The sequence below is a fragment of the Polistes fuscatus genome, unplaced genomic scaffold (genome assembly GCF_010416935.1).
Source record: "Polistes fuscatus isolate 324 unplaced genomic scaffold, CU_Pfus_HIC Scaffold2, whole genome shotgun sequence".
Classification (NCBI taxonomy): Eukaryota; Metazoa; Arthropoda; class Insecta; order Hymenoptera; family Vespidae; genus Polistes; species Polistes fuscatus.
In genome coordinates this window covers 10,978,609-11,002,019 of record NW_025113096.1, presented here as the reverse complement: position 1 = coordinate 11,002,019, position 23,411 = coordinate 10,978,609, and the positions used below count along the sequence as shown (strand labels likewise).

General features: G+C 41.5%; 1 protein-coding gene and 1 long non-coding RNA gene across 4 annotated transcripts in view; both read right to left on the bottom strand.

The window, feature by feature from the left end:
- Window positions 1-23,411, bottom strand: part of LOC122517181 (protein outspread) — a 71,338-nt gene that overhangs the window by 37,569 nt on the left and 10,358 nt on the right. For all 3 annotated transcript variants that reach the window (XM_043635602.1, XM_043635603.1, XM_043635604.1), the window contains exon 2: window positions 12,388-12,468. In XM_043635602.1, coding sequence (XP_043491537.1) covers window positions 12,388-12,468 — 81 coding nt within the window. The remainder of the gene's footprint in view (window positions 1-12,387; window positions 12,469-23,411) is intronic.
- LOC122517183 lies at window positions 12,543-12,903 on the bottom strand. Its single transcript, XR_006303739.1, has 2 exons — window positions 12,682-12,903; window positions 12,543-12,607 (listed from the first exon to the last, which is right to left on the bottom strand). It is a non-coding gene; the product is annotated as an uncharacterized LOC122517183 (long non-coding RNA).

The window sequence follows — 23,411 nt, the reverse complement described above, 5'->3', positions numbered from 1 at the left end:
CGATTTCAAATTTACGGCATGAAGTTATCTTCTTCTTCTTCCTCTTTTCACGGAGCTTAGATAGAAGGAGCACGAACGTATAGTATCAGAAGTGTCCCCGAAAAGTAGAGCAAATAAAGTTTCATTACAGAGTGCGCTGCAACTGCCTCGAACCAGTTTTTAAATTTAGCGGTTAAAAATATTATAACACAGAGTAAGCTATACTTAACCTACAATTCCAATGTTTACAGATTTTCAAATAAATAATTAACAATTAAAAAATAATGTTGAAATAAATAAAATCTCAACGGTTTTTTGTGACGTCACAGAGATTTACTTGCCCGTTGCGCTACTCTGGTGGTGAAAATATGTACATGTTATTTGATGCTGTTTTTGGGGACACATTTTATACCAAATGCCCTATGCCGTGCGTGCTCCTTCTATCTAAGCTCCGTGCTCTTTTTTTTCTCAAGCGGGTCACCCATCCAAGTACTAATCGTACTCAGCGCTGCTTTACTTAAATGATCGAGCGGGAACTAGTGCTATCACAGCGCCATGACGTTTGACGCATAAAGTAATTCGATATATCTCCCTTATATTTAGTGTGGACTGATATCTATATTTTGATATTTTCTTTTTCTTTTTTTTATTTATATATATATATATATATATATATATATATATATATATATATATATAATTATTATTATTATTATTATTATTTTTTTTTAAGTTATTTTTTTTCTTTGAAGTTATTTTTTTAGGTTATTTTTGAGGTTATTGAGGTTATATTCGTTTTGGTACGGCAAAGAAGTATAACTTCTTACGTGCGTACATAAGTACACACATCAGTTTTTTGTATGATAATTTATAAAGGGGAGAGTTTTGAGACAAAGGAAGGAAAAGAATGAGGAACGTTGTTTTCGTGAGAAAGAACGAAACGTTTCGTGACAAAATAACGTGGTAAGGGAACGTTCCCGATGTTAGCTTCGACTTCCTAGACGTCGATCGGATTATATCTTCTTCGGCTTCCTCTCTTTGGCTCACGACTGAGCCTCCTCGTCGTCGTCGTCGTCGTCTGAATCGACTAGACGAAGAGGCGAAAGAGGCGAAGAGGAAGCGCCATCGTCAGCGTCGTGCGGTTATAACCTGGCGTGCTACGAAACAACTACTATCGCCACGCTATGGTCTTCCCCTGCGGTAGGAAATGGGCGAGGTTGCTAAAGCGACCAATCTGACCTCAACGGTAACGTGACCCAATCCGTTCCAACCATGATCCGTTTTCTTCAATCCAGGACCCACAATTTATGGATCTTGTTTCGACAACCGGCATTCTTTACCCCCCCCCCCTTCTTTTTGAAAGAAAGAAAAAAAGGATTCTTTCGAAATTACCGATCGTTCGACGAGGGGGAAAAAAACTTTAACCGCGAGAATTCGGCTCTTCGTAAGGTCTCGCGAAGAAAAATTTAGTAATTATAAAAAGAAAAGAGAAATAATAGGGAGAAAAAAAATTCTACGTATTAAGAGAGAAAATGTATACAGAAAGTTGTTTCGTCTGACGCAGACCACGCGCTAAACGTATAAAAGGTAATGCAGCGCGTAAAGTGAAAGTATCTTGATCTTTAAAGATATTACGGAGCATCGAGAAGAACGGGCGAACATCGATTCGGACGGTAAACGACTAATTGGCGCAAACTCGAATCGGTTCGAATTGAACTGCACCGCCTACCTCGCTAGCCAACGCCAACTTAGAGGAAGAAGAAGAAGAAGAAAAAAAAAGAAGTTGTTTTTTCGAAGCGTGAAGCGCGTTATAAGCATTTTTCTATTTGAAAATCGTGAGAGAAAAGTTAAAGAAATAGAAATGAAGAGATAAGTACGTAACTACAAGGAGAGAAATCAGTTTTATTATCGTTCTCTTATTAGACGCGCAACCGCTGCCGAGAATCTTCGACCTTATCAACGTCCTCGATGAGAACGTAAAAGAGAAATCTTCCTTTCCGATGAAAGTAGAAATTTCTTTCGATGCGGCCGATGATCATCGTCGTCGTCGTTGTTGGATTCCAAGTTGGATTCGCTGTATTTCGAATCGTTTTTTCTTTCTTATCGTTAAAGGACGAAGAAGAGATTTAACAATAAGTAAAAGGATTTAATTGGAGGAAGGATGAATATTTTGAGTGCTCGTTATACGTCCCTCTTCTTCTTCTTCTCGTAGATCGATGTCAAGTAGCGTAATTAACTCTTCGCGAGACGAGGATCATAATTTGAAAGTTTCGCCGTTACTCCTCGGACTCTGGCAATTAAATTGCTCGTCCAGTCAATAATTAATACAACGAAGCTGCCATCCTAACGTATAGTCTTAGGGTATATATAGGGGTGATCATTAAAATAGGTATCCTCCACGAATCCCGCTGCTACGGCAAAGATATTATCTGACCTTACAGATTTTCTCTCGATTAATAAATTATAATAAAGGACATCACGTGGAACTAATATACACATTTTTTACCTCATATATATATCTATATAGGTATATCTAAAAGATTGGATCTTTAAAAAAGATAAATTTGAGAAAATGAATCGAAACACGCGATTCGCGAGCAACGATGCGGCATGCATCGCACCTCTCATTTAGAATTTTGTAAAGTAATTAAGAAGTGTAATGATGACTTAGCAATAAATCCATAGAAAGTGTAGCTTTGTTAATTTCACTTGGCAGATAGCGAGTATTTCGTAGAGACGTTAATAAATAAATGGATAGTATACTCTCCGTAAGGATCTCGAGTATAGTTCGTAACACCTCTTTAAAATGTAAATCGAAATTTCGCCGCCAAGGCGACTATCCACCTACGCGCTCTTGCACGACTATACTTCTAGTCCAGCTTAATAATTTATCCGTACCCGATACGTCAGATTTACGAGCACATAAGCAAAGGCTCGATCGCTCTTTCGAGATAAAAATAAGAAAAAGGCGTGTCAATTTGTGACGCGCCATAAACATCGTAGTAGTAGTCTCGTTGTAGAAACCGTTACCCAACGAGTAATGCGTGATTATCTCTAGGAAAGATAACAGACGACGAGGGGAAAAGTAAAGAGTAAGGAGGGAAGGAGGGGGGAGTATAGTCGGAGTCTAGGAAAGAAAGAAAGAAAGAAAGAACAAATGAAAAGTAAGACGAATCTACTTAGCGACGACTCGCAGTCTCTTTCGTTCTTTTCTCAGACGATTAAGTGAAATCGCAAAGTCGAAAGTAGATCCGCCAGCAGCTTTTTCGTGGTACCAAACAGGATTATAAAGGGAGACCGGAAAATCTTCCTCTCCTCGTTTTCCAATGCGTTTTCACCTGGCGATAAGAAGAAAGCAAGCCACTGACGACGATTCGTCTTTTTCGAGCTCGACCAGAATGAGAAGTGGAAAAGCAAGCAGAGAGTTGTGTATGTTATACGTCGAAAGGAGAAAAAGTAAAACGGGTTCGTGTTCGGACACAAGAGCTAGAAAGGTGATAATTGGCGGCTTACTTTCTCGAGTAAGCGCTGTAAAGGCCAGTGCTGCTGCTACGCCTTTTCTGCGCCTTCGTGCTGCGCCATGTTACAAGAAATAAGTAAGTACCTTCGCGTATCATAATTTGCTGTGACAAACCTTTGTCCAAGGGTGTCCAATAAATCCTTGGCACAATGCGATGTCTCTTCCTCAGGTGACATCGGTACATTGCTTCTCGCGCCGCTAGGACAATGCCAGAGATAACAACGGACGAGTGCAACGAAAACAAATTAAGAGAATAGAAATCCTGCGAGTTTCTCTTGATCTTTTATTATTCGCTAAATGTTCGTTATTCGTTGAGGAATATTTAGCGATATAAAAAAAAGCAATACTCTAAGGGAGAGTGGTTATCTCGCGAGCGTGTAAAAGCATTTCAAGTGGCCAATGTACCGACGGCTATGCGTGCGTGCACGCATTTATCTTGCTTCCGTTACGACCTTCTTGTCGACAGCTTCCTCGTGCTAACTTGTATTACCTTCCATGCCAATCGTTTCTCTTATAATATCCTCTCTCTCTCTCTCTCTCTCTCTCTCTCTCAACCAACCGTGACTACAATACGCAAATAGGAAGGAGTAGCAATTAAAGGTAAGCTCGAATAGAGAAAAAAGGGACACTTTCAAATTGCTTTTAAACTGAGAAAATTATTATTAGATAATCGATGCGTTCTCGATCAAATATCTTCATCTATCGTAAATAGGGAAATATTGAAACATTCAATTACGGAGCTTCGATCTTGAACAGTCTCGTAAGGGAAGAAATCGTAGAAGATCGCAGTAGCAAACGGATGCACTAGAATTACAAAGCACGAGAAAGCTAATCTGAGGTTAAAGGACGTTCTCGATGATCCCGGACGTAAAAGCGCGAAGTGCCGCCTTTAAAGTCGCGCTTACGCAATGAATTATTGCACGCCGAGTAGGTATCACGAAGCGCGATGTCGCCTAACGAGATGACCTTTCGACGTGAAAACTTTAATGACTAGCGATCGCTGCCACCACGTTCGCTTTGCTTCGAAGAGAAAGGATAAGGAAGAAGGGGAGCGAATAACGAATAAGGGAGAAAAAAGATTCTAAAGGGAAAAAAAACTGGTGTGTATACTTATGTACACACGTAAGAAGTTATACTTCTTTGGTGTACCAAAACGAACATAACCTCAATAACCTCAAAAATAACTTCAAAAAATAACTTCAAAGAAAAAAAATAACTTAAAAAAAAAATAATAATAATAATAATTATATATATAAAAAAAAGAAAAAGAAAATATCAAAATATAGATATCAGTCCACACTAAATATTAGGGAGATATATCGAATTACTTTATGCGTCAACGGCCATGGCGCTGTGATAGCATTAGTTCCCGCTCGATCATTTAAGTAAAGCAGCACTGAGTACAATTAGTACTTGGATGGGTGACCCGCTTGAGAAAAAAAAAAGAAGACAACTTCATGCCGTAAATTTGAAATCGCTTGCTTGAAATCGCGCATCGTAAATACCAACAAACTTCGTGGTGTCGATTGGAAAAAAATTACTCTCATCACATTTTCCCAAATGCGCCAAAAGAAGTATAACTTCAAAAAAGGAGAAGGAAGAGATCGGTGTTGTAATAACGCGACGCGTAATCTCATTCGAACGCGTTAACGCGTTGCTACGGAATAACACGCTCCTTCGAAGTGTGCTCTCGTGTTCTCGGTAGGCGATTAATTGACCGTATCGCAGTAGATAGTTGGCAAGACTGTTGTACTCGCTTAGCACGCGAATGCAAATCGTGCGTGGCCCAGCAGCAGGTGGAAATTACGATCTTGAAATAAACGGAAAAGCAAGCAGCGCAGCGAGAACGAGAGGGTTTCGAAAGAAACTATGCATTCGATCGCGGCAGCTCCACCAACTAATCTTTCGGCATCGACTAAGAAAGTATCTTTTTCATTAATATGTAAGATTTAATAATGTAAAACCGGAAAGCTGAAATTTAAGCGACGACTGGCAAGCAGCTTGCAATCTATTACGAGAGAGAGAGAGAAAGGCAACTAAAGAAGAAGATTACGCAGCGAGGATTCTAGCGTGATGGATGCGAGAAGATCGAAGGTCATTCCATGGGATTGCTCGAAGAAGTGCGATGAATGGTGTCGGTATCGTAAAGCCCGTTTCGCGTGACTCCACGCGTGTATCCATCCAACAATATAACACACACAACTCGCTACATCGACTTGAAATCGAAGACCTTATCCGTGTGAGAAACAGTCCCACAGAAATACGAGATCCTCGTCGTAAGACGGATACAGCGACTTTGTTATGATCCTACTCTCATGCGATCTTGCTCGAGACTGCGAGCAAATCTTTTACTTCTTGATAGAAAATGATCTTCTTGATCTTCTACTTCTATGATAGAGAAAGATCTCATTGAAACTATTTAACTTATCTTCCCCGTTCTTCTTCTCTTTATTCTTACGATCAGTGTATATTACGCAACGCAGATTTTTTTCTCGTCTCTTTATTTATTATAGTAATTAAATGATTTTCCAATCGAAATGTAACGCTAATCGAATCCTTCCAAGGATTCGATTTAGTTTCATAGTTTTAAAACGCAAAATATCGCAACATTAAGACTCCATTTTGTTTGATGTTTCGAAACGAAGTTACGAGAGGAACGGCGAGAAAGGTGTAACTCTAAGAGGAAGAGATCGAAGTTACTTTATCTCAGAGATTTTCGCAAACGGCTACCTGACATTTCTCAGCAGCGAATGCGAATGCGAATGCGAAGAAGCGCCAGCGCTGAGGAGGCCTTACCTTAGGATCGCGGAATCGAAACACGTCGCACCTTTCACCGAATGGAGCCGCAACGTCTTCTACGTGAGCTCGCAAAAGGTTACATTTACATGTGCCGACGAGCTCGTCGCCGACGTGTCATTGTCTTCGAGGTTACTACCATTGGCACGTGCGCGTCTTGCGAACGACGACGAACGATAAAGAAAGAGAAAACAGAGAGCCCTTTTTGCGAAACTAAGCTGCCAATCCAAGATATTACTGACGAATCATGTGTTCATTGGTAAATTTGTAATCTTTGAAATATCGAATAATTGTTTCAACTAACAATGATCTAAATCAAATAAATTTAAATTTAATAATGGCGGAGCTCTCACGATTCCGAAAGAAGGAAAAAGTTTGATGGATCCGAAGAAGTGAAGCAAGACGAAAAAGAAAATAAACTTGTTGGAGTTTGTGTCTCGTATAGTCGTGGCGAATAGTTGACGTAGTAACATGCAAGAAGTCGTCAGGATCGTTCGATCGTACTTCCTTCTCCTTCTCCTCCTCCTCCTCCTCCTCCTCCTCCTCCTACTCCTTCTCCTTCTTCATCCTTCAGCAAGAAAGACGGAAATGTCCCCGAGCTGGAACGCCCTGTAAGGACGATCGAGAAAAAGGAGAGACAGAAAATGAGACGTTATCTTTCTCTTTCTACTCTCTAGTACTACTATAGAAGACCAAGGAGAAAAACAAATTGACGAAGAGCAAAACCGTATCGAAGCTTGCTCGTCATCGGCGATCATATTTGCTCGGAAATAAATAATCCTGGTATCAAAAAGAGAGGAAAATAAAGGGGAACGGCCCTTTTAAATTGCCCTAAGATTTAAAATACGCGGATAAGAAAATTCCTAGGGAAAGGGTTCGTGGATTATTTTCGACGGAGGGAAAGAAAGGGAAAAGGAAAAACGGGGAGGGAGTGGAGAGTGGCCAGAAGCGAAGGCAACGTGGCCGAACATGCAAGGCAGTCGCTCTCGCGCGCTCGCTCGTCTTGGTTCGTCGACCTCGCGAGGAATGCAAGGCATAACCTACCGTAACACCACTACTACCACGCCATCACCACTACCACATCGCCATTACCATCGAGAGTCGCGCTCGCGCGTTCCCCCGCGAACGAGAGAGAGAGAGAGAGAGAGAGAGAGAGAGAGAGAAGTTTTCGTGCTACCGCAGAACCACCTGCGTAAGAGCCAAGAAACCCCCTTGAAATCGTCCTCCGAGAGTGTCCTTCTCTCCCTCTCCCTCTCTTCTCCCTCTCCTTACTCTTCCTCCTCCTCCTTCTTTGCCGGTGACTCATTCGCTTGGTTTCGCACGTGCGACGTTCACCGTATCGCTTTTAATAGTAGATACGCAAGGATTAACCCTTTTCTCACCTCGAACTTCAAAGTTAGACATTTAAAGCGAATTTAACATAAAATAGCAGAATGGCATTATACAGTGTATGGTGTCTCAGCGCCGAGGTTAATCGGTCATTAATCGTTAGGACTATTTCATGGCGTCTGACACGTATTTATCCTAACGGGAGAATCGCTAATAGTATGTACTAGGTAACTCGCGTTGCATCGGCACCGGTAATAGCACGCCGACACGGACAGGTACAGTTATGCATATAATACGACCGACCGTACGAGGATCACGGCCGTGTCCGGCGGATACGCATTTTCAAACATCCTACAATATTTCTATTCACGATTGTTCCTTCATTCCTTTGACCCTCTCAAATGCAAATCTTTCATCGAAATCCTTAACAATTTGTGACTGGAGATAAATAAACGATAGGTAGGATAATAATACATCTGGGATAAGATGGAACGCAGGTTATATTCGATTGTACGCGGAAGTCGACTAAACAACAAACGGCGTGGCCTTTGATGTCTTCGTGAAGCATTAATGAAGATTCGCTTTCACCGATATCGTCATTGCGAGCTACCCGAACGTGGTTTCTTCCTCAACAATATTCTTAACTTTGCGCGGATCGGAGAAACCATTCAGAGAGAGAGACCTTTCCACGAGCTCCTCTTCTTTCTTACCTTTCTAAAGTAAACATTAAACGTTCGAGTATCTCTCAATTTCGTTCAACAACAAGGTAGAAAATAAAAGTAGGAGGAAGGAGCACGATCCGTTAGCACGGCCCGAATAAAGCTGAATCATTTTATCGATCGGCCACGGTGAGTATTTAATTGCACTCGCTCGAAAATTCAGCAACTTAGTTGCCGTGCATATGTTCACCGGTCCTTAAAAGATTCTCATCAAACGACAGGGAATACCATTCGAATGTCCTTTTAATGATCGACTCGACGACGAAGTGTCCCCTCCCCCTCCCCGTGTGGTACGATGTTCACCGTTATTTGATCTAAATTAATATCAATCGTAGGTAGGTTGGTCGAACCGTAGATCGATCGAATTTTTTCGGACCTTCGAGAGCGCGCGACGACCTCGACCGACTTTAAGCGTCGCATATTAATTAAAACGTATAGCAAAGGTGCTATGCCAGCGAGCCGATAAATTATCATCTTCCATAAGCCCGACGGCGGCCTGCTTTTTATACGCACGCACGAAACACCTGCCAATTCTCGGCCAATGAGATCGAAAAAGGGGGATAAAGAACGTATAGCTCGTTTGACGTACCGATTCTTTCACGAGGCTTACTCGGAACCATTGCCCAATGTGCGTAAAAGAAGAAGAAAAAGGAGGAGGAGGAGGAGCAGGAGGAGGATGAGAGAAAGAAGAAAGCGTCGGAAAGGAGGCTTACTTGATCGTTTCGAAACGATTTTATACGGATCAGTAGATTCACGAAGTGGTACGAAGAAAGAAAGAGAGAGAAGGAAAGGAACAATCTTTAATAATTACATGAGAAATAAACGTTCGATAAAATCCAAGTTACGAAAATTATTTGCTCTTGGGTAACCCAGAGAATCGAGAAAAGATGCATACAACAGTTAGGATTCGAGAAAATTTAATCTAATACACACAATGGCCGAAAGAAGAACGTTTCACTTTTTCGCACGATTTTCGCATGATTTTCGCAATTTTTCTCACGATGGAAATGCACCTGACACGAGGCGGAGGGCCGTCGAAGATGACGAAAGTGAATTTTAAAATGGAGGTTTCGTGTTTGCGTCCTGCCAGACGATGACCTTAATACGCGTCTAACTACTTGCTCTCTTTCTTTCCCTCTCCCTCTCACTCTTACTCTCTATTTATCTCTCTCTCTCTGTTGCTGCTTCGCAGTGCTCGTTTTATTCCAAGTGGGCATACCATGTAGTAGCGCTTTCCTTACGACTCAGAAACATTCGTTTTTCTCGTTCTCACGACGGTTCGTTCACACGGATTTCGCGGCGAATCGAGTGCCGAGTGTTTACGAGAGAAACAGAGAAAGAGAAAGAGATATATATCGGGACGCCTACTTGCGGCTCATTTTTATTTTCGACGCAGGTGTCTGAGCGGCCTTCGAAATCGATTTATATCTCTTTTTTTTGCAACCTTTTTCTTCTATTTTTCGTATTAACCCTTTGCACTCGAAACAATTTCGGCCAAATTAAGTAGACATTTTACGGGTACTTTAAAAACATTTATAAACAAACAAGCGTATAGAAATAATAAAATATCATCGGTTTATTCATTTATATGTCGAAAAAAAAACAAACTTTGATAAATACTACACTCTGTAATTAGTTTCGTTGTGATGTTTAATGAAACTTGAAATCAGCCGGGCGCCGTATCGGCGCCGCTCGAGTGCAAACGGTTAAATGTATGATAACGGTATTTTGCGTTACGACGACTTACGAAGCATTGTTTAAAAAATTATCGAATTAAAAGCGCATTACGATTTAATAGAATAGGTTAAGAATAATATCGATTAAATTCGTGTTTAAATTCGTTCGTCGTAAAATACGATTAAGACGAGAACAATTTGCGAAATGTAAACCGGGTTGACCGTTACGTGTTTCAACAAGAAATAAGACAAAACCGAGACACGGAGTAGAGATACTCCTGTTCTTTAATATCTTTCGATGCTAGAATTAAGTACTACTATGGTATATGGTTTAGTTATTTAAAAAAAAAATAAAATAAAATAAAACTCGTATAAAAAGTATCGATTTTTTTCTCGCAGCGCGGCGATTGGGTAACCCGATTATTGTTGAAGTAAAACGAAGCATGAGGAAGAAGCCAAGGAAACGAATAAAATCCCACTAATAGGGCTCGGGAAACGTTAGAGATGATTTTCACTTTCCAAAGAGATCGTTGACCGGATAATGCTTTCGAATAATATAAATCTAATATTTCGCGTTACTAAAAATAATGAAAAAATCCTTTCAATTACCCATCAGCAGAGATATAGGTACAGATAATAGAAAGCGAAACGAAGCTGAGGTCGACGTGCATGAACTTATCCATTAAAGAAACTTTTGCACGGTGTAGTCCGGAAGAAACAAGAAAGCAGACCTCAGTGCAATGAAAGCGATCCTTTTGGATCCGTTGAATTTCATGGAGAGAAAAAAAAGAAAAAAAAAAAAAAAAAACTAACTCTGATCTAAACTCGAACCGAGGGTACGCAACTCTTGCGTGTCTCTTTGAAAAAAAAAAAAAAAAAGGTAAAATAGCAAGGACTCGTTTGCTACTTGTGAAATAAAAGTTGGAAGAGAAGCTCCCCCTCCTCCCCCACATCTGTCGTGAAAGGGTACCTACTTTTGTGCGAGATTAAAAATGTAAAGAGGAGAAAAATATGAGCAGATGCAAGAAGAAAGAAGGAAGAGGAGAGAGAGAGAGAAAAGAAAGTCGCTGTATTGGGGTGAGCCAAGGGGGCCACCACCGCCTTAAGGTTGCTGGTTGCTGTTGCTGCTGTTGGTGATGTTGGCTTTGAAAGAGGCGGCACAAAGGAAGGAGAAAGAAGAGAAAGAAAAGAGAGCCAGAGTGCGTACGCGCGGGACATAACTCGCGAATAATGCGCCATTTTATACGGCACCGTGCACTCGTCGCGGTACGAGCCGTAAGCAAATGCATTTTGCAAAGCCTGCAACGACCAAGTTCCACAAGAGGAAGTGGAAGAAGAAGAAGAAGAAGAAGAGGAAGAAAAAGAAAAGATGGCTTAAGCCAAGCTCTCTCGCGTGTATTGCAAGAGAAGCGCGTTTGCGAAGCGACGACGAGCCGTCATTACGCTGGAAACACGCTCGTTAAGCTTCGCCACAGCAAAAATAGAACTTTCTTCGACTGCAAATTGCCAGAGAGAGAGAGAGAGAGAGAGAGAGAGAGAGAAAAGAGTATTTACCAACAGAGCAGGAGAATGCGCGTGCTTGTAAATAAATAACAAATCATACGTCACACATGCGTGACTTTTAATTTTTTTCCCCCCACTTTTTTCCTTTCGATCTTCTAAATAAAATACCCAACCAGTCTCGTCAATTGGATTTTTCCCGATAAGAGAAGATTTTGTAGCACAGGGCGACATTAAAAGCACGAATTAACGAGATCCGTTTGATTAAGGAGTCGATACCGAGCATTAACGGCCATTAAGCGTCGTTCGTCGGCCGAAGCTTCAAAGGCCTTCAAAGCCTTAAGGCAACTTCTAATTATTCACTTTCTCCAGCGAGCTCTCGCGACGGAATGCTTGAGATTTGAAATTTTCTTATCCGTTAGACATTCTCTCTCTCTTTTCTCTTTCTTTTTGTCGAAAGACACACACACTCTCTCTCTCTCTCTTTCTTACTGTCCCTGATTGAATAACAAATATAATCGAATAAAAAAGAAAGAAAACGTGTAATCATTCGTTTGACGGGTTACGTAAAACAACGTCGGAGGAGATCTTCCAACATTTTAGATATCGATAATGTAAAAGAGATAAAAAGAAAACTAGAAAATACATACGCGGCAGCAGCCACGGTTACTCCTCACTTTCACGATAATGAGAAAATTGCGAAACTCGAGATCGATTTTACAACACGATCTCCTCGATCACGGACCAACGATAACTCCCGAGGCATCTTAAGGAGTTAACGATCGGAAGCGACCTATAGATGCCTACCTACTATTCTAAGATAATTGGAGTGAATAGTTCTAAACGATAGATAAATGAAATAACGAACCTTTGTCCGGTTGAGAGGATTTGAAAAGTCCCAGCCAGGTGCGACGAACAGATATCCACATTTTGAAATCTTTCTTGTTGCCTGAAACAAAAATAAGAAAATAAATCAAATGTCATTTGATTCAATTTCATTGATAACATTCCGAAAATATATAGATATATATATATAATGTCTTATTTATTGTGCAGGTTATGGGTAGATAATAGGTAGAATTGTTTCTCTGTAATAACAAAGATTTTATTTTATTTTGAACAAAATAATAATGTAGCAACTTAGACTAATTATTTATCCTACCTGTAATAACAAAGAAACAACATTCAATGCTAATATCCACACCGTTGTTTCTTGATTAATTTTCTTACATATATTTCTTAATCTCTATATCTTTTCACTACTCCTGCTTTCTTTGTAGCACTAACGCCACCTGTTTTATTCCCTAACCTATTTACGTGCTAAATTCAATATAGCTAAAACTACTGTCCTTACATATATTTCTTTATTAGAGAAGAGATAAAAAAAAAAAAGGAGATAAAAAGAAATAAAATGATTCGCTGATGGATCCAAGTATGTTCGCCCAACTTTCGCTCGTTACGAAAGAGAAAAAGAGAGAAAAGAGAGGAGAGTCGAGAAGAGGAGTCGTCTCGAGGCTGTCGCGTCGTCCGTCGTTTCAAGTTTTTCTCGTGTCGAAGAACATGACGGAATAAAGTAGTGAAATTAAATACGTAGGACCCGATCATTTCGTTCGTGCGAACATTGTTCAATCTGGGGTCTGGTCGTGTCTCCTCTTGATGGATCCACTTACGCACACCCACGTGTAAAACTGAACTCATGCGAACGTACCTTCCTTCGAAACGAGTTTCTGCTGTTCTCGTCTACTACTATGTGTATATGTTTCTAAAGGACAAAATTGTAAGATGGAAATTGAGCCTAGTCGAGTTTCATTTGAAACTCTCGGAAATAAATCTATGAAAAGAAATGGCAAATTAGTTTTCTATGTCAATGCTTCGCTCACACGCAGATACACGCAGGTACGCAGATACACGCACGACTGAGGGAAAACGTTTGTCCTAATCGAGACGACCCATATAAAAAGAAAGTACGCGAGCAAAACTCTTGTCAACGGGGAACTCGTTCGCAAAATGACTCGTTCGACAACGAGCGAGAAGGAGCGTGCTCCGATTTGAGAAAGAGAGTTCTCGTGCAATTTCATCGTGAATCTCGAAAAGCGTCTTTCACGGTTCGCTTATTGCGTTAATCGTGTTCGAACGAAGAAAGAATAGAAAGAAAATAAAAGGACGAAGGAGAAGAGAAAGAATGAAGGAAGAAAGTAGAAAACTAAAAAGGCAAAAGTGACATTTTGGAAAGTCGCGATTGGATGGATATCTATAAATTCGCATCGCATTCCCGCGATATTATGGAAAATGTTATCATTTCGAATGACCGATCGATGTATGTACGTATACATTTAGTTTGTAGCATCGTTAGACGAGGGTACGCTCTGTTTAACCGCTTTCCATCCGGTTTCCGATGATTTCCTGTCATTCCTCCACGCTAACAATTAACTTCCGCTGGTTAAAGCGACCGCACGTATGCGCAAACCTCTACATCTATATAAACAAGTACCTACATATTCACTCGAAACTCTCCGATAGAAACTTATTTCTTACAAAGCTAACAAAATATATTACAAAAAAAAAAAGTGTAAAATTCGCGACAATCCTAGCATCGTGTTTCCTCGTGATCATCCTTGACACGATTAGAGAATAATAGTCCTTGCCAATCCTTAAGTTTCGATCCGCGACCCAGATCGGCCGGATAGTCGTTTATAATTTCTAATAAGGCCGATAAGGCGTTCTCTCGTTATTTCGTAGGTGTACACGCACGCACGCACGCACGGACGGACGGACGGACGCACGTGCAAAGGCGCGCAAAAGGCACAACGAAGAAAAATGAGGAGCGAGTTGGCATTTATTAAGGCAATTAAAGGTCTACAACGTCGACGAATCAACTCGTTAGCCAATCAGAACACGTCGACGTGGGCGATGCCCGACCAATGGACGAATACCGTTATAAACGTGTTAATTTCTTCTACACGCGCATAGACTTTAAATTGTTATTACGTACTCGAAACGGGGTATAAACTTTTCCAAAAGTATGCTAAGTATCCGACTTGTTCCATAAGAGACGAAAGAACGTCTTGTATAAATATCGTTAGGGAATAATCCAACGGACGCGGATTAATTAAGCCAAAAATATTACTCGAGCATTTTACGTGTTAACCAAATGACCTATTTACGAGGCAACACTACAAACTTGCTAATGTACTATCAGGAATCTTATTCTTGCGTCCATCTTGAAATCCCACGCGTCTCGTCCTCTGCATATATCCCAACATCCGGTATCCGTATTCAAAGTCCCTGCAACTCTGACTGGAAACCTGTCTCTCAGTCAGAAGTTAACAACGTTATCGTGCCGTGAAATCAGTCAACGAGTGGATTAAAGCTTCGATAGAGAAAACAGACCGCGCTCCTGCCTTTTGCATCTCTCCTCGAATCTCGGCATACTTAGCCTCTGTTGCTTATTACAACTGAATATACACCTGTATATTCGATTTAATCGTATAATCATAGCGATCATGTAGTACGATTCATTAAATACTATAATTGCACTTTTCTCGCGATCGTTCTTTCGATCCAATAAGAAAGACAGAGAGAGAGAGAGAGAAATAAGTGGGACACGTTAATAAGCCTCGTTACGTTCGTAGTATCGCCTTGACCCAATAACAACAGTTTAGCGATCTCTTACTCGTAACGCGAATATTATTATAATAGAAGAGGCTGAGAGAAAAGATAGAAAGATAAAAAGAGACTAAACGAAATAATATGGAGAAGAGAGGTTAGATAAGACGATTTATCGATGAATTTTTCTCAATTCGCGAAAGCTCAACAAATGTGTTCCTACGATGCACATAAATTATCGCTTGCTAGTCACAGTTATGTCAGAAGCAAACTCCTCTCTGCTGCTCCCTTCTCTCTCGGAGCCCTCGCATGTCCTCTTCCTCCTCCGTTACGTTATGCCGATTATTACCTCTCGAGCGTTTCGCAATGGCGATGCAGCTGTACACACAAACGCGTATAAACATAAGAGCCACGACTATAGGTAGATATTCCAAAAGAATTACTCAAGAGAAGAGATCGTTGGAGGTCGTAGACGTGGGATCGAACAAGTTGTTTTGCTGTCGCTTGAGAGAAACGGAGAGAAAGAGTGAAACAGAGAGAGAGAAAGAGAGAGAGAGAGAGAGATTATTTCCAAGTGTACGTAGCGTACCAAATCAGCCGAAGACATTTGTCGGCCATTTTTCTTGCCACGCAAATCGCTAACAAGCCTCCGCGGACTCCGAGTGAAAGAGAGAAAGAGAGAGAGAGAGAATCGTGTGCTTACGGAGAATAAAAATGAGATGGGAACGGAACGCCGCCTTGCATGCTGCGAGCACCTACGGATTACAAAACTATCCTCTCTATCTCTCTAACGTTTAAATTCCCTTGGAAATCGATGCTCGTTATCGCACCTCGCAAGCTTGCTTGCTTGCTTTAACGTTTTCTCTTCTTCCTTGTAACATTCGCGTTCACTTAGAATAGTTACTTACGCGTTCCGCGACGCCCGAATGCTCCGGGAAAACGCTACATTGCCATATTATTTTTGTTTATCGTGTTATCCTTAGTAAAAAAAAAAAAGGTAAAAAGAAGAAGAGAATAACACACACTCCAACGAAAACAGCCGTTTCTTTATATCGTTCACGCGTTTTATTCGTGGAAAACATTACGACGCGGCCACGTTACGAGCTCTACTTCAATGCCCGTTTTCTTTTTTCTTTTTAAGGTCAAACGGTTTTTTTTCTCTCTCTCTCTCTCGCACACGCCTCGCCTCTGAATCAGCACATTTTCTTATTTTTTATTTACCTCCGCTGTTAAATATCCGTGTTGCAAGAATCCTTCGACGAATCGTAAACGCGTTACGTACGCGTAAGTCGCGTGTTGTTATCATTTCCGTTTGTTAGAGAAGAACTGAACTAAAAACATCGGGGTAATCTCGAACGTATGTACTTTTTTCGATTCGAGATACTGTGTATTCTCAAGGACGCACCGTTGATTATACTATTAACTATTTTCGAATCGGACAAAAAGCAAATGATGTAATCAAATAAGATTGGAATGAAACGTCCCTGTGTGTATGTGTTGTATGTACGTGCGAATGTAAATACAGAGATAAATAAATATGTTATAGGTAGGAAAATAAGTCGGTAAATATAGGTGATCATGCTAGCAGGTAAAACTACGTTGTGATGCGCACTTGTCGGGAATGATTGGCTTCCTCCACGCTTCGTGCTTGCCCAGAGCAATAACAGGTAAATAATACTTACTTACATATATAATATTGAAGGGAAAAAGCGAACCAAGTTTCGAGTCGTTCTGTGTTTCTCTTCCTCTCTCTCTCACTCTCTCACTCTCTCTCTCCCCTCGATTCTTGCCAAATTGCAATATCATTATCAATTCGTGAAATGGTCTACCTCTGGGAAAGTAAACAACAGAGTACCGTGGAAGCTCGAAAATCGAAAGTTTGCAAAAGAGAAAGAGAGAGAGAGAGAGAGAGAAGGTTTCTCTTTGACTTTTGTAAAACGAATTGCGAATAACAATGATCTTACGATGACGAGGAAAGAGTATGGTGAAAAGAATTGACATTGAGTGGTATCTGCATACATGTGACTTTCTTCGACACTATCTACAAAGCCTAAGTTTTCGATTTCACGGGCGAGCGTGAATAGAAATTCCGATTCGTATTCGTGGTGTGTGTACGCGCGGCGGTTTCCTCTCGTTCGAGGATTGCCCGCAACTCGAACTTCTCCATAGGATCGCATTCGAAAGTTAAAACGAGCAAGCGTTTTAATTTGAATCGTGACTCGACTATAAATGAAAAACGCGTCTCGTAACGATTACAAGCTTCGTCGATATATATTTGGGCGAACATTTTTTTATCATGAAATTCGACAATTCTTAGCTTCCTCCATAACTCGGTTATTCTCTTCGCTACTGGGATTCATCGCAAAAATATTCAAATCTATTTATTATGCGGAAGTAAGCAAGTTTATAATACGTTCGACCTACTTTTCATTTATTTATCTTTTTTTCCTCTCTCTCTCTCTCTTTTTTTCTTGTATTATTTCAAATTGACGACTACGGTATGCATTTACCGATATTACAACCGAAACCGTTACGAAGCCGATATGCCAACGTTTCTATCGTTTTTCATCTCTTTTGCAAGATCGTAGATCGAAGACCGTTATTTTCTACCGCGCACACGCTTTTCCGCCAATTTGCAATACAGTTACACGGTGCTCGCGAACCTTCTCAAAACTATGATCCAACTATTAGAGTTCACTCGCGTCATTTTAATTAGAAGCAACCTTTCGAATCTTCTAATTACCTGTTACGCGACGTAACCAAACGATTCTTCCAGGAAAAAGCGATATATTCCGAAATAAAGTCTCGAGAAATATTCCCGTACGTTGACCAACCCCACTCGTTGCTTCATCGGCCATTAGTCTAATCTATTGGTACAAGAGATAGAGAAATGGATAAGAAAACAATGAAAATAACGAAGCGGTAAGCGTATGGTATAGGCGTGTTTCGAAGTAGAAACCGTTAGGTACGTAAGTAAATGCAGCACATTTTATCTGCACGAGGAGACTAAATTCGTTAGACGACTCTTACGGACTATTTAAGAATGTAACACGATATATTCGAATTCCTTAGAAGCTTCAACATGGAATATTAATCTCGCTGATTGTCATTCATACGCGTACTTCACTTCCGGTTTAGAATTCCACGCGAGGTAGACAGAGGTAGCAGAGAAACCGAAAGAGCGTCGTTTTAAATAACAATTAATAGACGGGACCGTTCGAAAACGGTTTCAAAAGGAAAGCCTTTTCAGTCAATCGTTGTCTACGATGGGCACCGTGTATAAACGAGACTGCAATTCTAATTAGACGAACGTCATATTATATGTTTTCTACATTTTCAAACGTTTAGACGTATCCAATCGAGAATATTATTATTGGTTTTATCAAGCGAGACAAAGTAAATCGTCGGTTCGAAAAGTGCAACGAACGACGGAGATAAAGCCATTAAATGTTTAATTCCAACGATGATTTAATATCAACGATCGAGCGAGCGAGCAAGAGTGCAGCGTAGGATCGCGAGAGGTCAATTGATCGGGTCGAATCGAATTATCTGGAGGCGTAAGTGCGTGTGCGCGCAGATTAAAGTAATAGGCCGCAGCGTATAACTCCGACAAGTTCGTTGAAATTATTCTCGAGACTCGTCGAGGAGGAGGAAGAGAACTCTCGAAGAGGAGGAGGAGGAGCAGGATAGAAGAAAACGATATCGATATCGGTTTTAAACCGTGATCGAGCACCACAAATTTCGTCCTTCGCAACCTCGACAAAAAGGGGGTGTAGTAGATAAAGTCCCCCTTTCGAATAACACGAACCCCCCGAAGCAAGCAACGCATGCATGAATACCACTATCCTAATTTCGTCACTAAATGCAACCAACTGTTCAAAATAGCGCAGAGACGAGAGAGCGTATTGCCGTTGTTACTACTACTACTACCAATGCCAGAGTCGTGAAAAAAAAAAGAATTCCGTGAGCAGCAAGCGGCGCCATTACTCGCGAGAAACTTCTGCTTGGATTCGAGAAAGCGCGCTCTACCGAGATAATTGACACATTTCAAAGGGATTCCGAGTAGGAGGAAATTTAGCATCGCGGAAATCGATAAGATCGTAGACGACAATTACCCCGAAAAATTTAGAAATCGAACGATCGTTTTTAAGCTTTTATATACTGGGTAGATATATCTCGACACGGCAATAAGATAACGTCGCCGAGTTAAACTTTATTGATGTCGTTGTATATCTTTTTTTCTCTCTCTCTCTCTCTGATCTACGATGCGAGAGGTGTCGACGATGTAGAAAATACCAAAGCGAAGCTCTTTGGCACACACACATAGTTGCAACTCGCGCGCTTACCTTGATATTTATAACGTAATGCGGTAAGCTTTACGAGCAACCCGATGGCAACGTTTAATTCCGTTCTTTGCGATTTTATCGAGTACGCAATGGAGTTTTGTAACGCAATTACATCGTGAAAAACGTCGGGCCCGTATCTCCGACGTTATCGAACGTTGAAAATTGAGAGGAAGGTTTGGAGAAAGGAAAAAATATTGACGATCTTATTACGCGCAGGTGCTAGCTATGGAGAATGATTTGAAGTCGGCTAGAGGACTGGTAAGTGGTACCACGTACGTGAGACGAGGGTCATGACCTCGGAGGCCGATCCTCTTACGAGGAGTACTGTTACTGGCATAGTGGCACGCTTAAGTCGACCCCACCGACTCGCTATTCTTGAAAGCATCTGTAACGATGCTCGGCTTTTATCTCGGCAACTGCAGTGCGAACGCCCTCGAAGTTTCTCTCTCTCTCTCTCTCTCCCTCCCCCTCGCCCTTGCCGCTTAACCTTTGACCCATGCCAATCGTTACTCTCTCACAATTAGACCCCGCTCGACTAAATTATTTCACGAACAAAATCGAAACGTCGAAGAGTTATTAGCACGATACGTGACCAACTTTCATTCATTATCGCGATGCAGATTTGGTCAAAATCTTGGACGGTAGGTCGTATACTTTGTTCGCGTACGTCGAGTTATCGAAGAATAAAATATCAGAAGGTAGAGAAAGTAGGGTAAAAAACCGGTCCGCAGTGACCGACTCATATCCGGTGGAAAATTGTTAACAGAAGACAACGCCCAGCAATCGCTAAATCACTGTATACCAAAAAGTACGAAGTAACCAACGAAAGCGAGAAAGAGTGCGAAGAAGAAGCGCGAGAAGTGCACGATTATTGTGCAACTTTTTCACCAACTCGATGCAACGACTGCTATCAAGAAAGAGAGTCGAGACACTTATTGTTAGATGAATTATCAACTTGTCCGAAGACCCGTCAACCCAAACGAGAAAGCTTACGCAACGAGGCTTTTTTTCTTTTTTTTTTTTATTTCTTCGCAAATCTTCGAAATAATAATGCGAAGCCTTGTAGTAAATTACTATGAGCGGATATGAATCAGAGAGAAGATGACGATCATCAAATCGTCGTCGGATAAAAAAGTATTTTTCTTCGGCGTCATATTATATATTTTAGAAAAATGAAACGTTTAAGCGAAGATTACGAGGGCATATTATAAAAAGACAAAGCACGCGATGGAGGAGCTGGAGAAAAAAACAAAATGTAAAGAGCTCAGTAAATTGTGATGTGTCCGTAGATGACAAAGAATATCGACGCGGTCACGCACATGCACCTAATATGGGTAGGATGGAACATCGCGATGATATGACGCATGTCAAAAGAAGCCTCGATACAAGAACTTTGTTGCGAGAACAACGTATACTGCAACAATCTTTGCAACTCCGTAATCAAGTTCTCGCTCGTTTCTTTATTCGCTCGTAAAATTGGTAGACTTTTCGGCCAACTCGCGGACCAAGAAGAAGAAGAAGAAGAAAAATAATAATAATAAGAAGAAGAAGAAGCGCGCACGGCGACCATTATGGGTTTTTATCGGTACATCTTCGGACAATAAAAAAGAAAAGGATTCGAAGCGTTCCACGATGAGTGGCTTGGCTTCTCTTCCACCTAAGGAAAAAGGAAAGAAGATAAGTTCTCGCGAGAGGAACGTTCGCAGTTTACGGTTATTTTAATGCGATACGCGCGCTGCATACAGCAGATATATCTAAGCTCACAGAACGTTAGCCATACAATTAGTCCGGCTCGCGCTCGCGAGCGCGCGCGCGCGCGCGTAACCGCAATTAACTTAATAATTCCGTTATAATGCACTTATAGGTGCGCTCTTACGTGCGCCACCACAATAAGCGGCCAACGTTCCGGCTAACAATAAGAAGTAATAACGAACCTAGGAAAGGCGCGTTGGCAAGGAAAATGAACGAAAGTAGCACGTCTACTGACCGCCGATCTAGGATTTACGCAACAGCAAAAATTCAACACCTTACACACATTTAGCGATTCGTAAGATCGTAAAAAAGAATCTTAAAGTCCAAACGATTTGGCGACAAATCAAAATGACGAAAAAACTAAGTATAACCTCAAAAAAAGAAAGTAGAAGAAGAAGCGGGGTCACGAGTGCAAAAGAGAATTAGTCTTAGCTTGGTTTTTCCCAATGATTCTCGAGACGACGACGGGCCGTGTATTCTTAGAGTCGAAGGCGGAGACGGAAACGGAGAGAAAAAAATTCTCGACGATTCGCCGAAAACCTGGACCAAAATGGAATTGGAACGGGCAATAAAATGCGAAGGAAGGAAGAAGATACTCTTAGAAATAAGAAAAAGGATGGAGAATGTGTAGGGGCCCGTAAGTATTTATCGTAAATAGTAAGAGTAAAGCGCGCGAGTAAGAGATTACGCATCGAGATCTCGTTTGGAGCATTCGAGGAGGGGAAGGGGGAGGGAGCATTAGAGAATCGATGAAATTAGCGTCTCGGTAGTGGAGGTGGCGGCGGAGCTCGTAGTAGAAGAGCGTGGTGGCCGTAAGCGAGATGCAAAGGCGCACCTGCAAGCGCGAAGCCAACCGGGACAGGGACGAGTGTCATTGCCCTGTGTGCCGTCTAGTATAGAACGTACAGGAATAGCAGGCTTAGCCATCGGCTTAGACGTTGCACCGCTTCGTACGTCGCCGCCTCTTCTCTTTTCCCTCTTCTTTTCTCTTTTCTCTTTTCTCTTCGCGAAGAGAGAGAGAAAGAGAGAGAGAGAGAGAAAGCTGCAGCTGCGGCGCACTTGCGCCTGCCTTCGTGACTTTGCTCTGTACTTTGAGCAACAAAGTTTAAAGCCTCAACCAAAGCGAGATTTATTCAACTCTTCCTACGAGAGGCCAGTTCGTCGTTGTCGTCGTTAACGACCCCTTCTTCTTCTTCTTCTTCTTCTTCCTCCTTTTTCTTTTCCTTTTTATCATTTTCTTTAATGCGAAGAACTTGTTCAGTATATCGAATCAGCGCGAATTGCTTCCTCGATGACTAATTAATGGGAGTATCCTGTTCGTTTTCGTCGATTCGATTAGAGCTAATCCGTGAGAGAGAAGTATCGGTTGTATAGACAAGTGCGTGCGTACAAGGAAGCTCTCTCTTTCCCTTTAAAACTATCTTATCAGCTTCTAATATTAGTGTAAACGCCTGCTTTGCTTCGCCGAAGCGTCAGCTATTGCGATAGGAAATTTACATTAAAAAAAGAAAAGCAAGCTCGATCGGTCGATGAAAAATATGAAAAGGTGTCTCGAGATTCTCTTCCTGCATGATCGTTCGGAGAGCTTGAAAAAGGTGAGCACTCGAGATTCGATATTACAGTGATCTGCGCTACCGAGCGCGTTCGAGGTTCTATCGATCAGCGCGATCTACGTGAGTAGATTCGCGTTGCGTTTCTTCTTCGTGCGCACACACTTACTCTCTCTGTCTCTCTCTCGAAGGCTGAGGCTGCGGTTCGTTCGCGATAAAGATTCCGTGGATTCCAAAAGAATCAAGAAAAAGGGGGGGGAAGGAGAAGGAAGAAGGAAGAAGAAGAAGAAGAAGAAGAAGAAAAAGATGGGCAACGAAGGGATAACCATAGGCCTTGGCAGCTGCGAACAACCGAATGACATGCTTCTAGTCTCAGATTGCATGCCGCCATAGTGACGAGGAGATTATAATCACGCAGAGATCGACCGACTACGATCTTCTCGTCTCTGCTCTCCTTCCATCTTCCTTCGACCGTTCTCTATAAACCAGTCCCGTATCAACCGATAACATCGCAATAACGAAAACCAAGTTTATCCTCTCTATTAACGCGCCCGTCCGTCCGTCCGTCCGTCCGTCGGTCCGACGACGACGAGTTTAAATCGTCTCATCTTATCGAACCTTCGGCTCGCGGATAAATC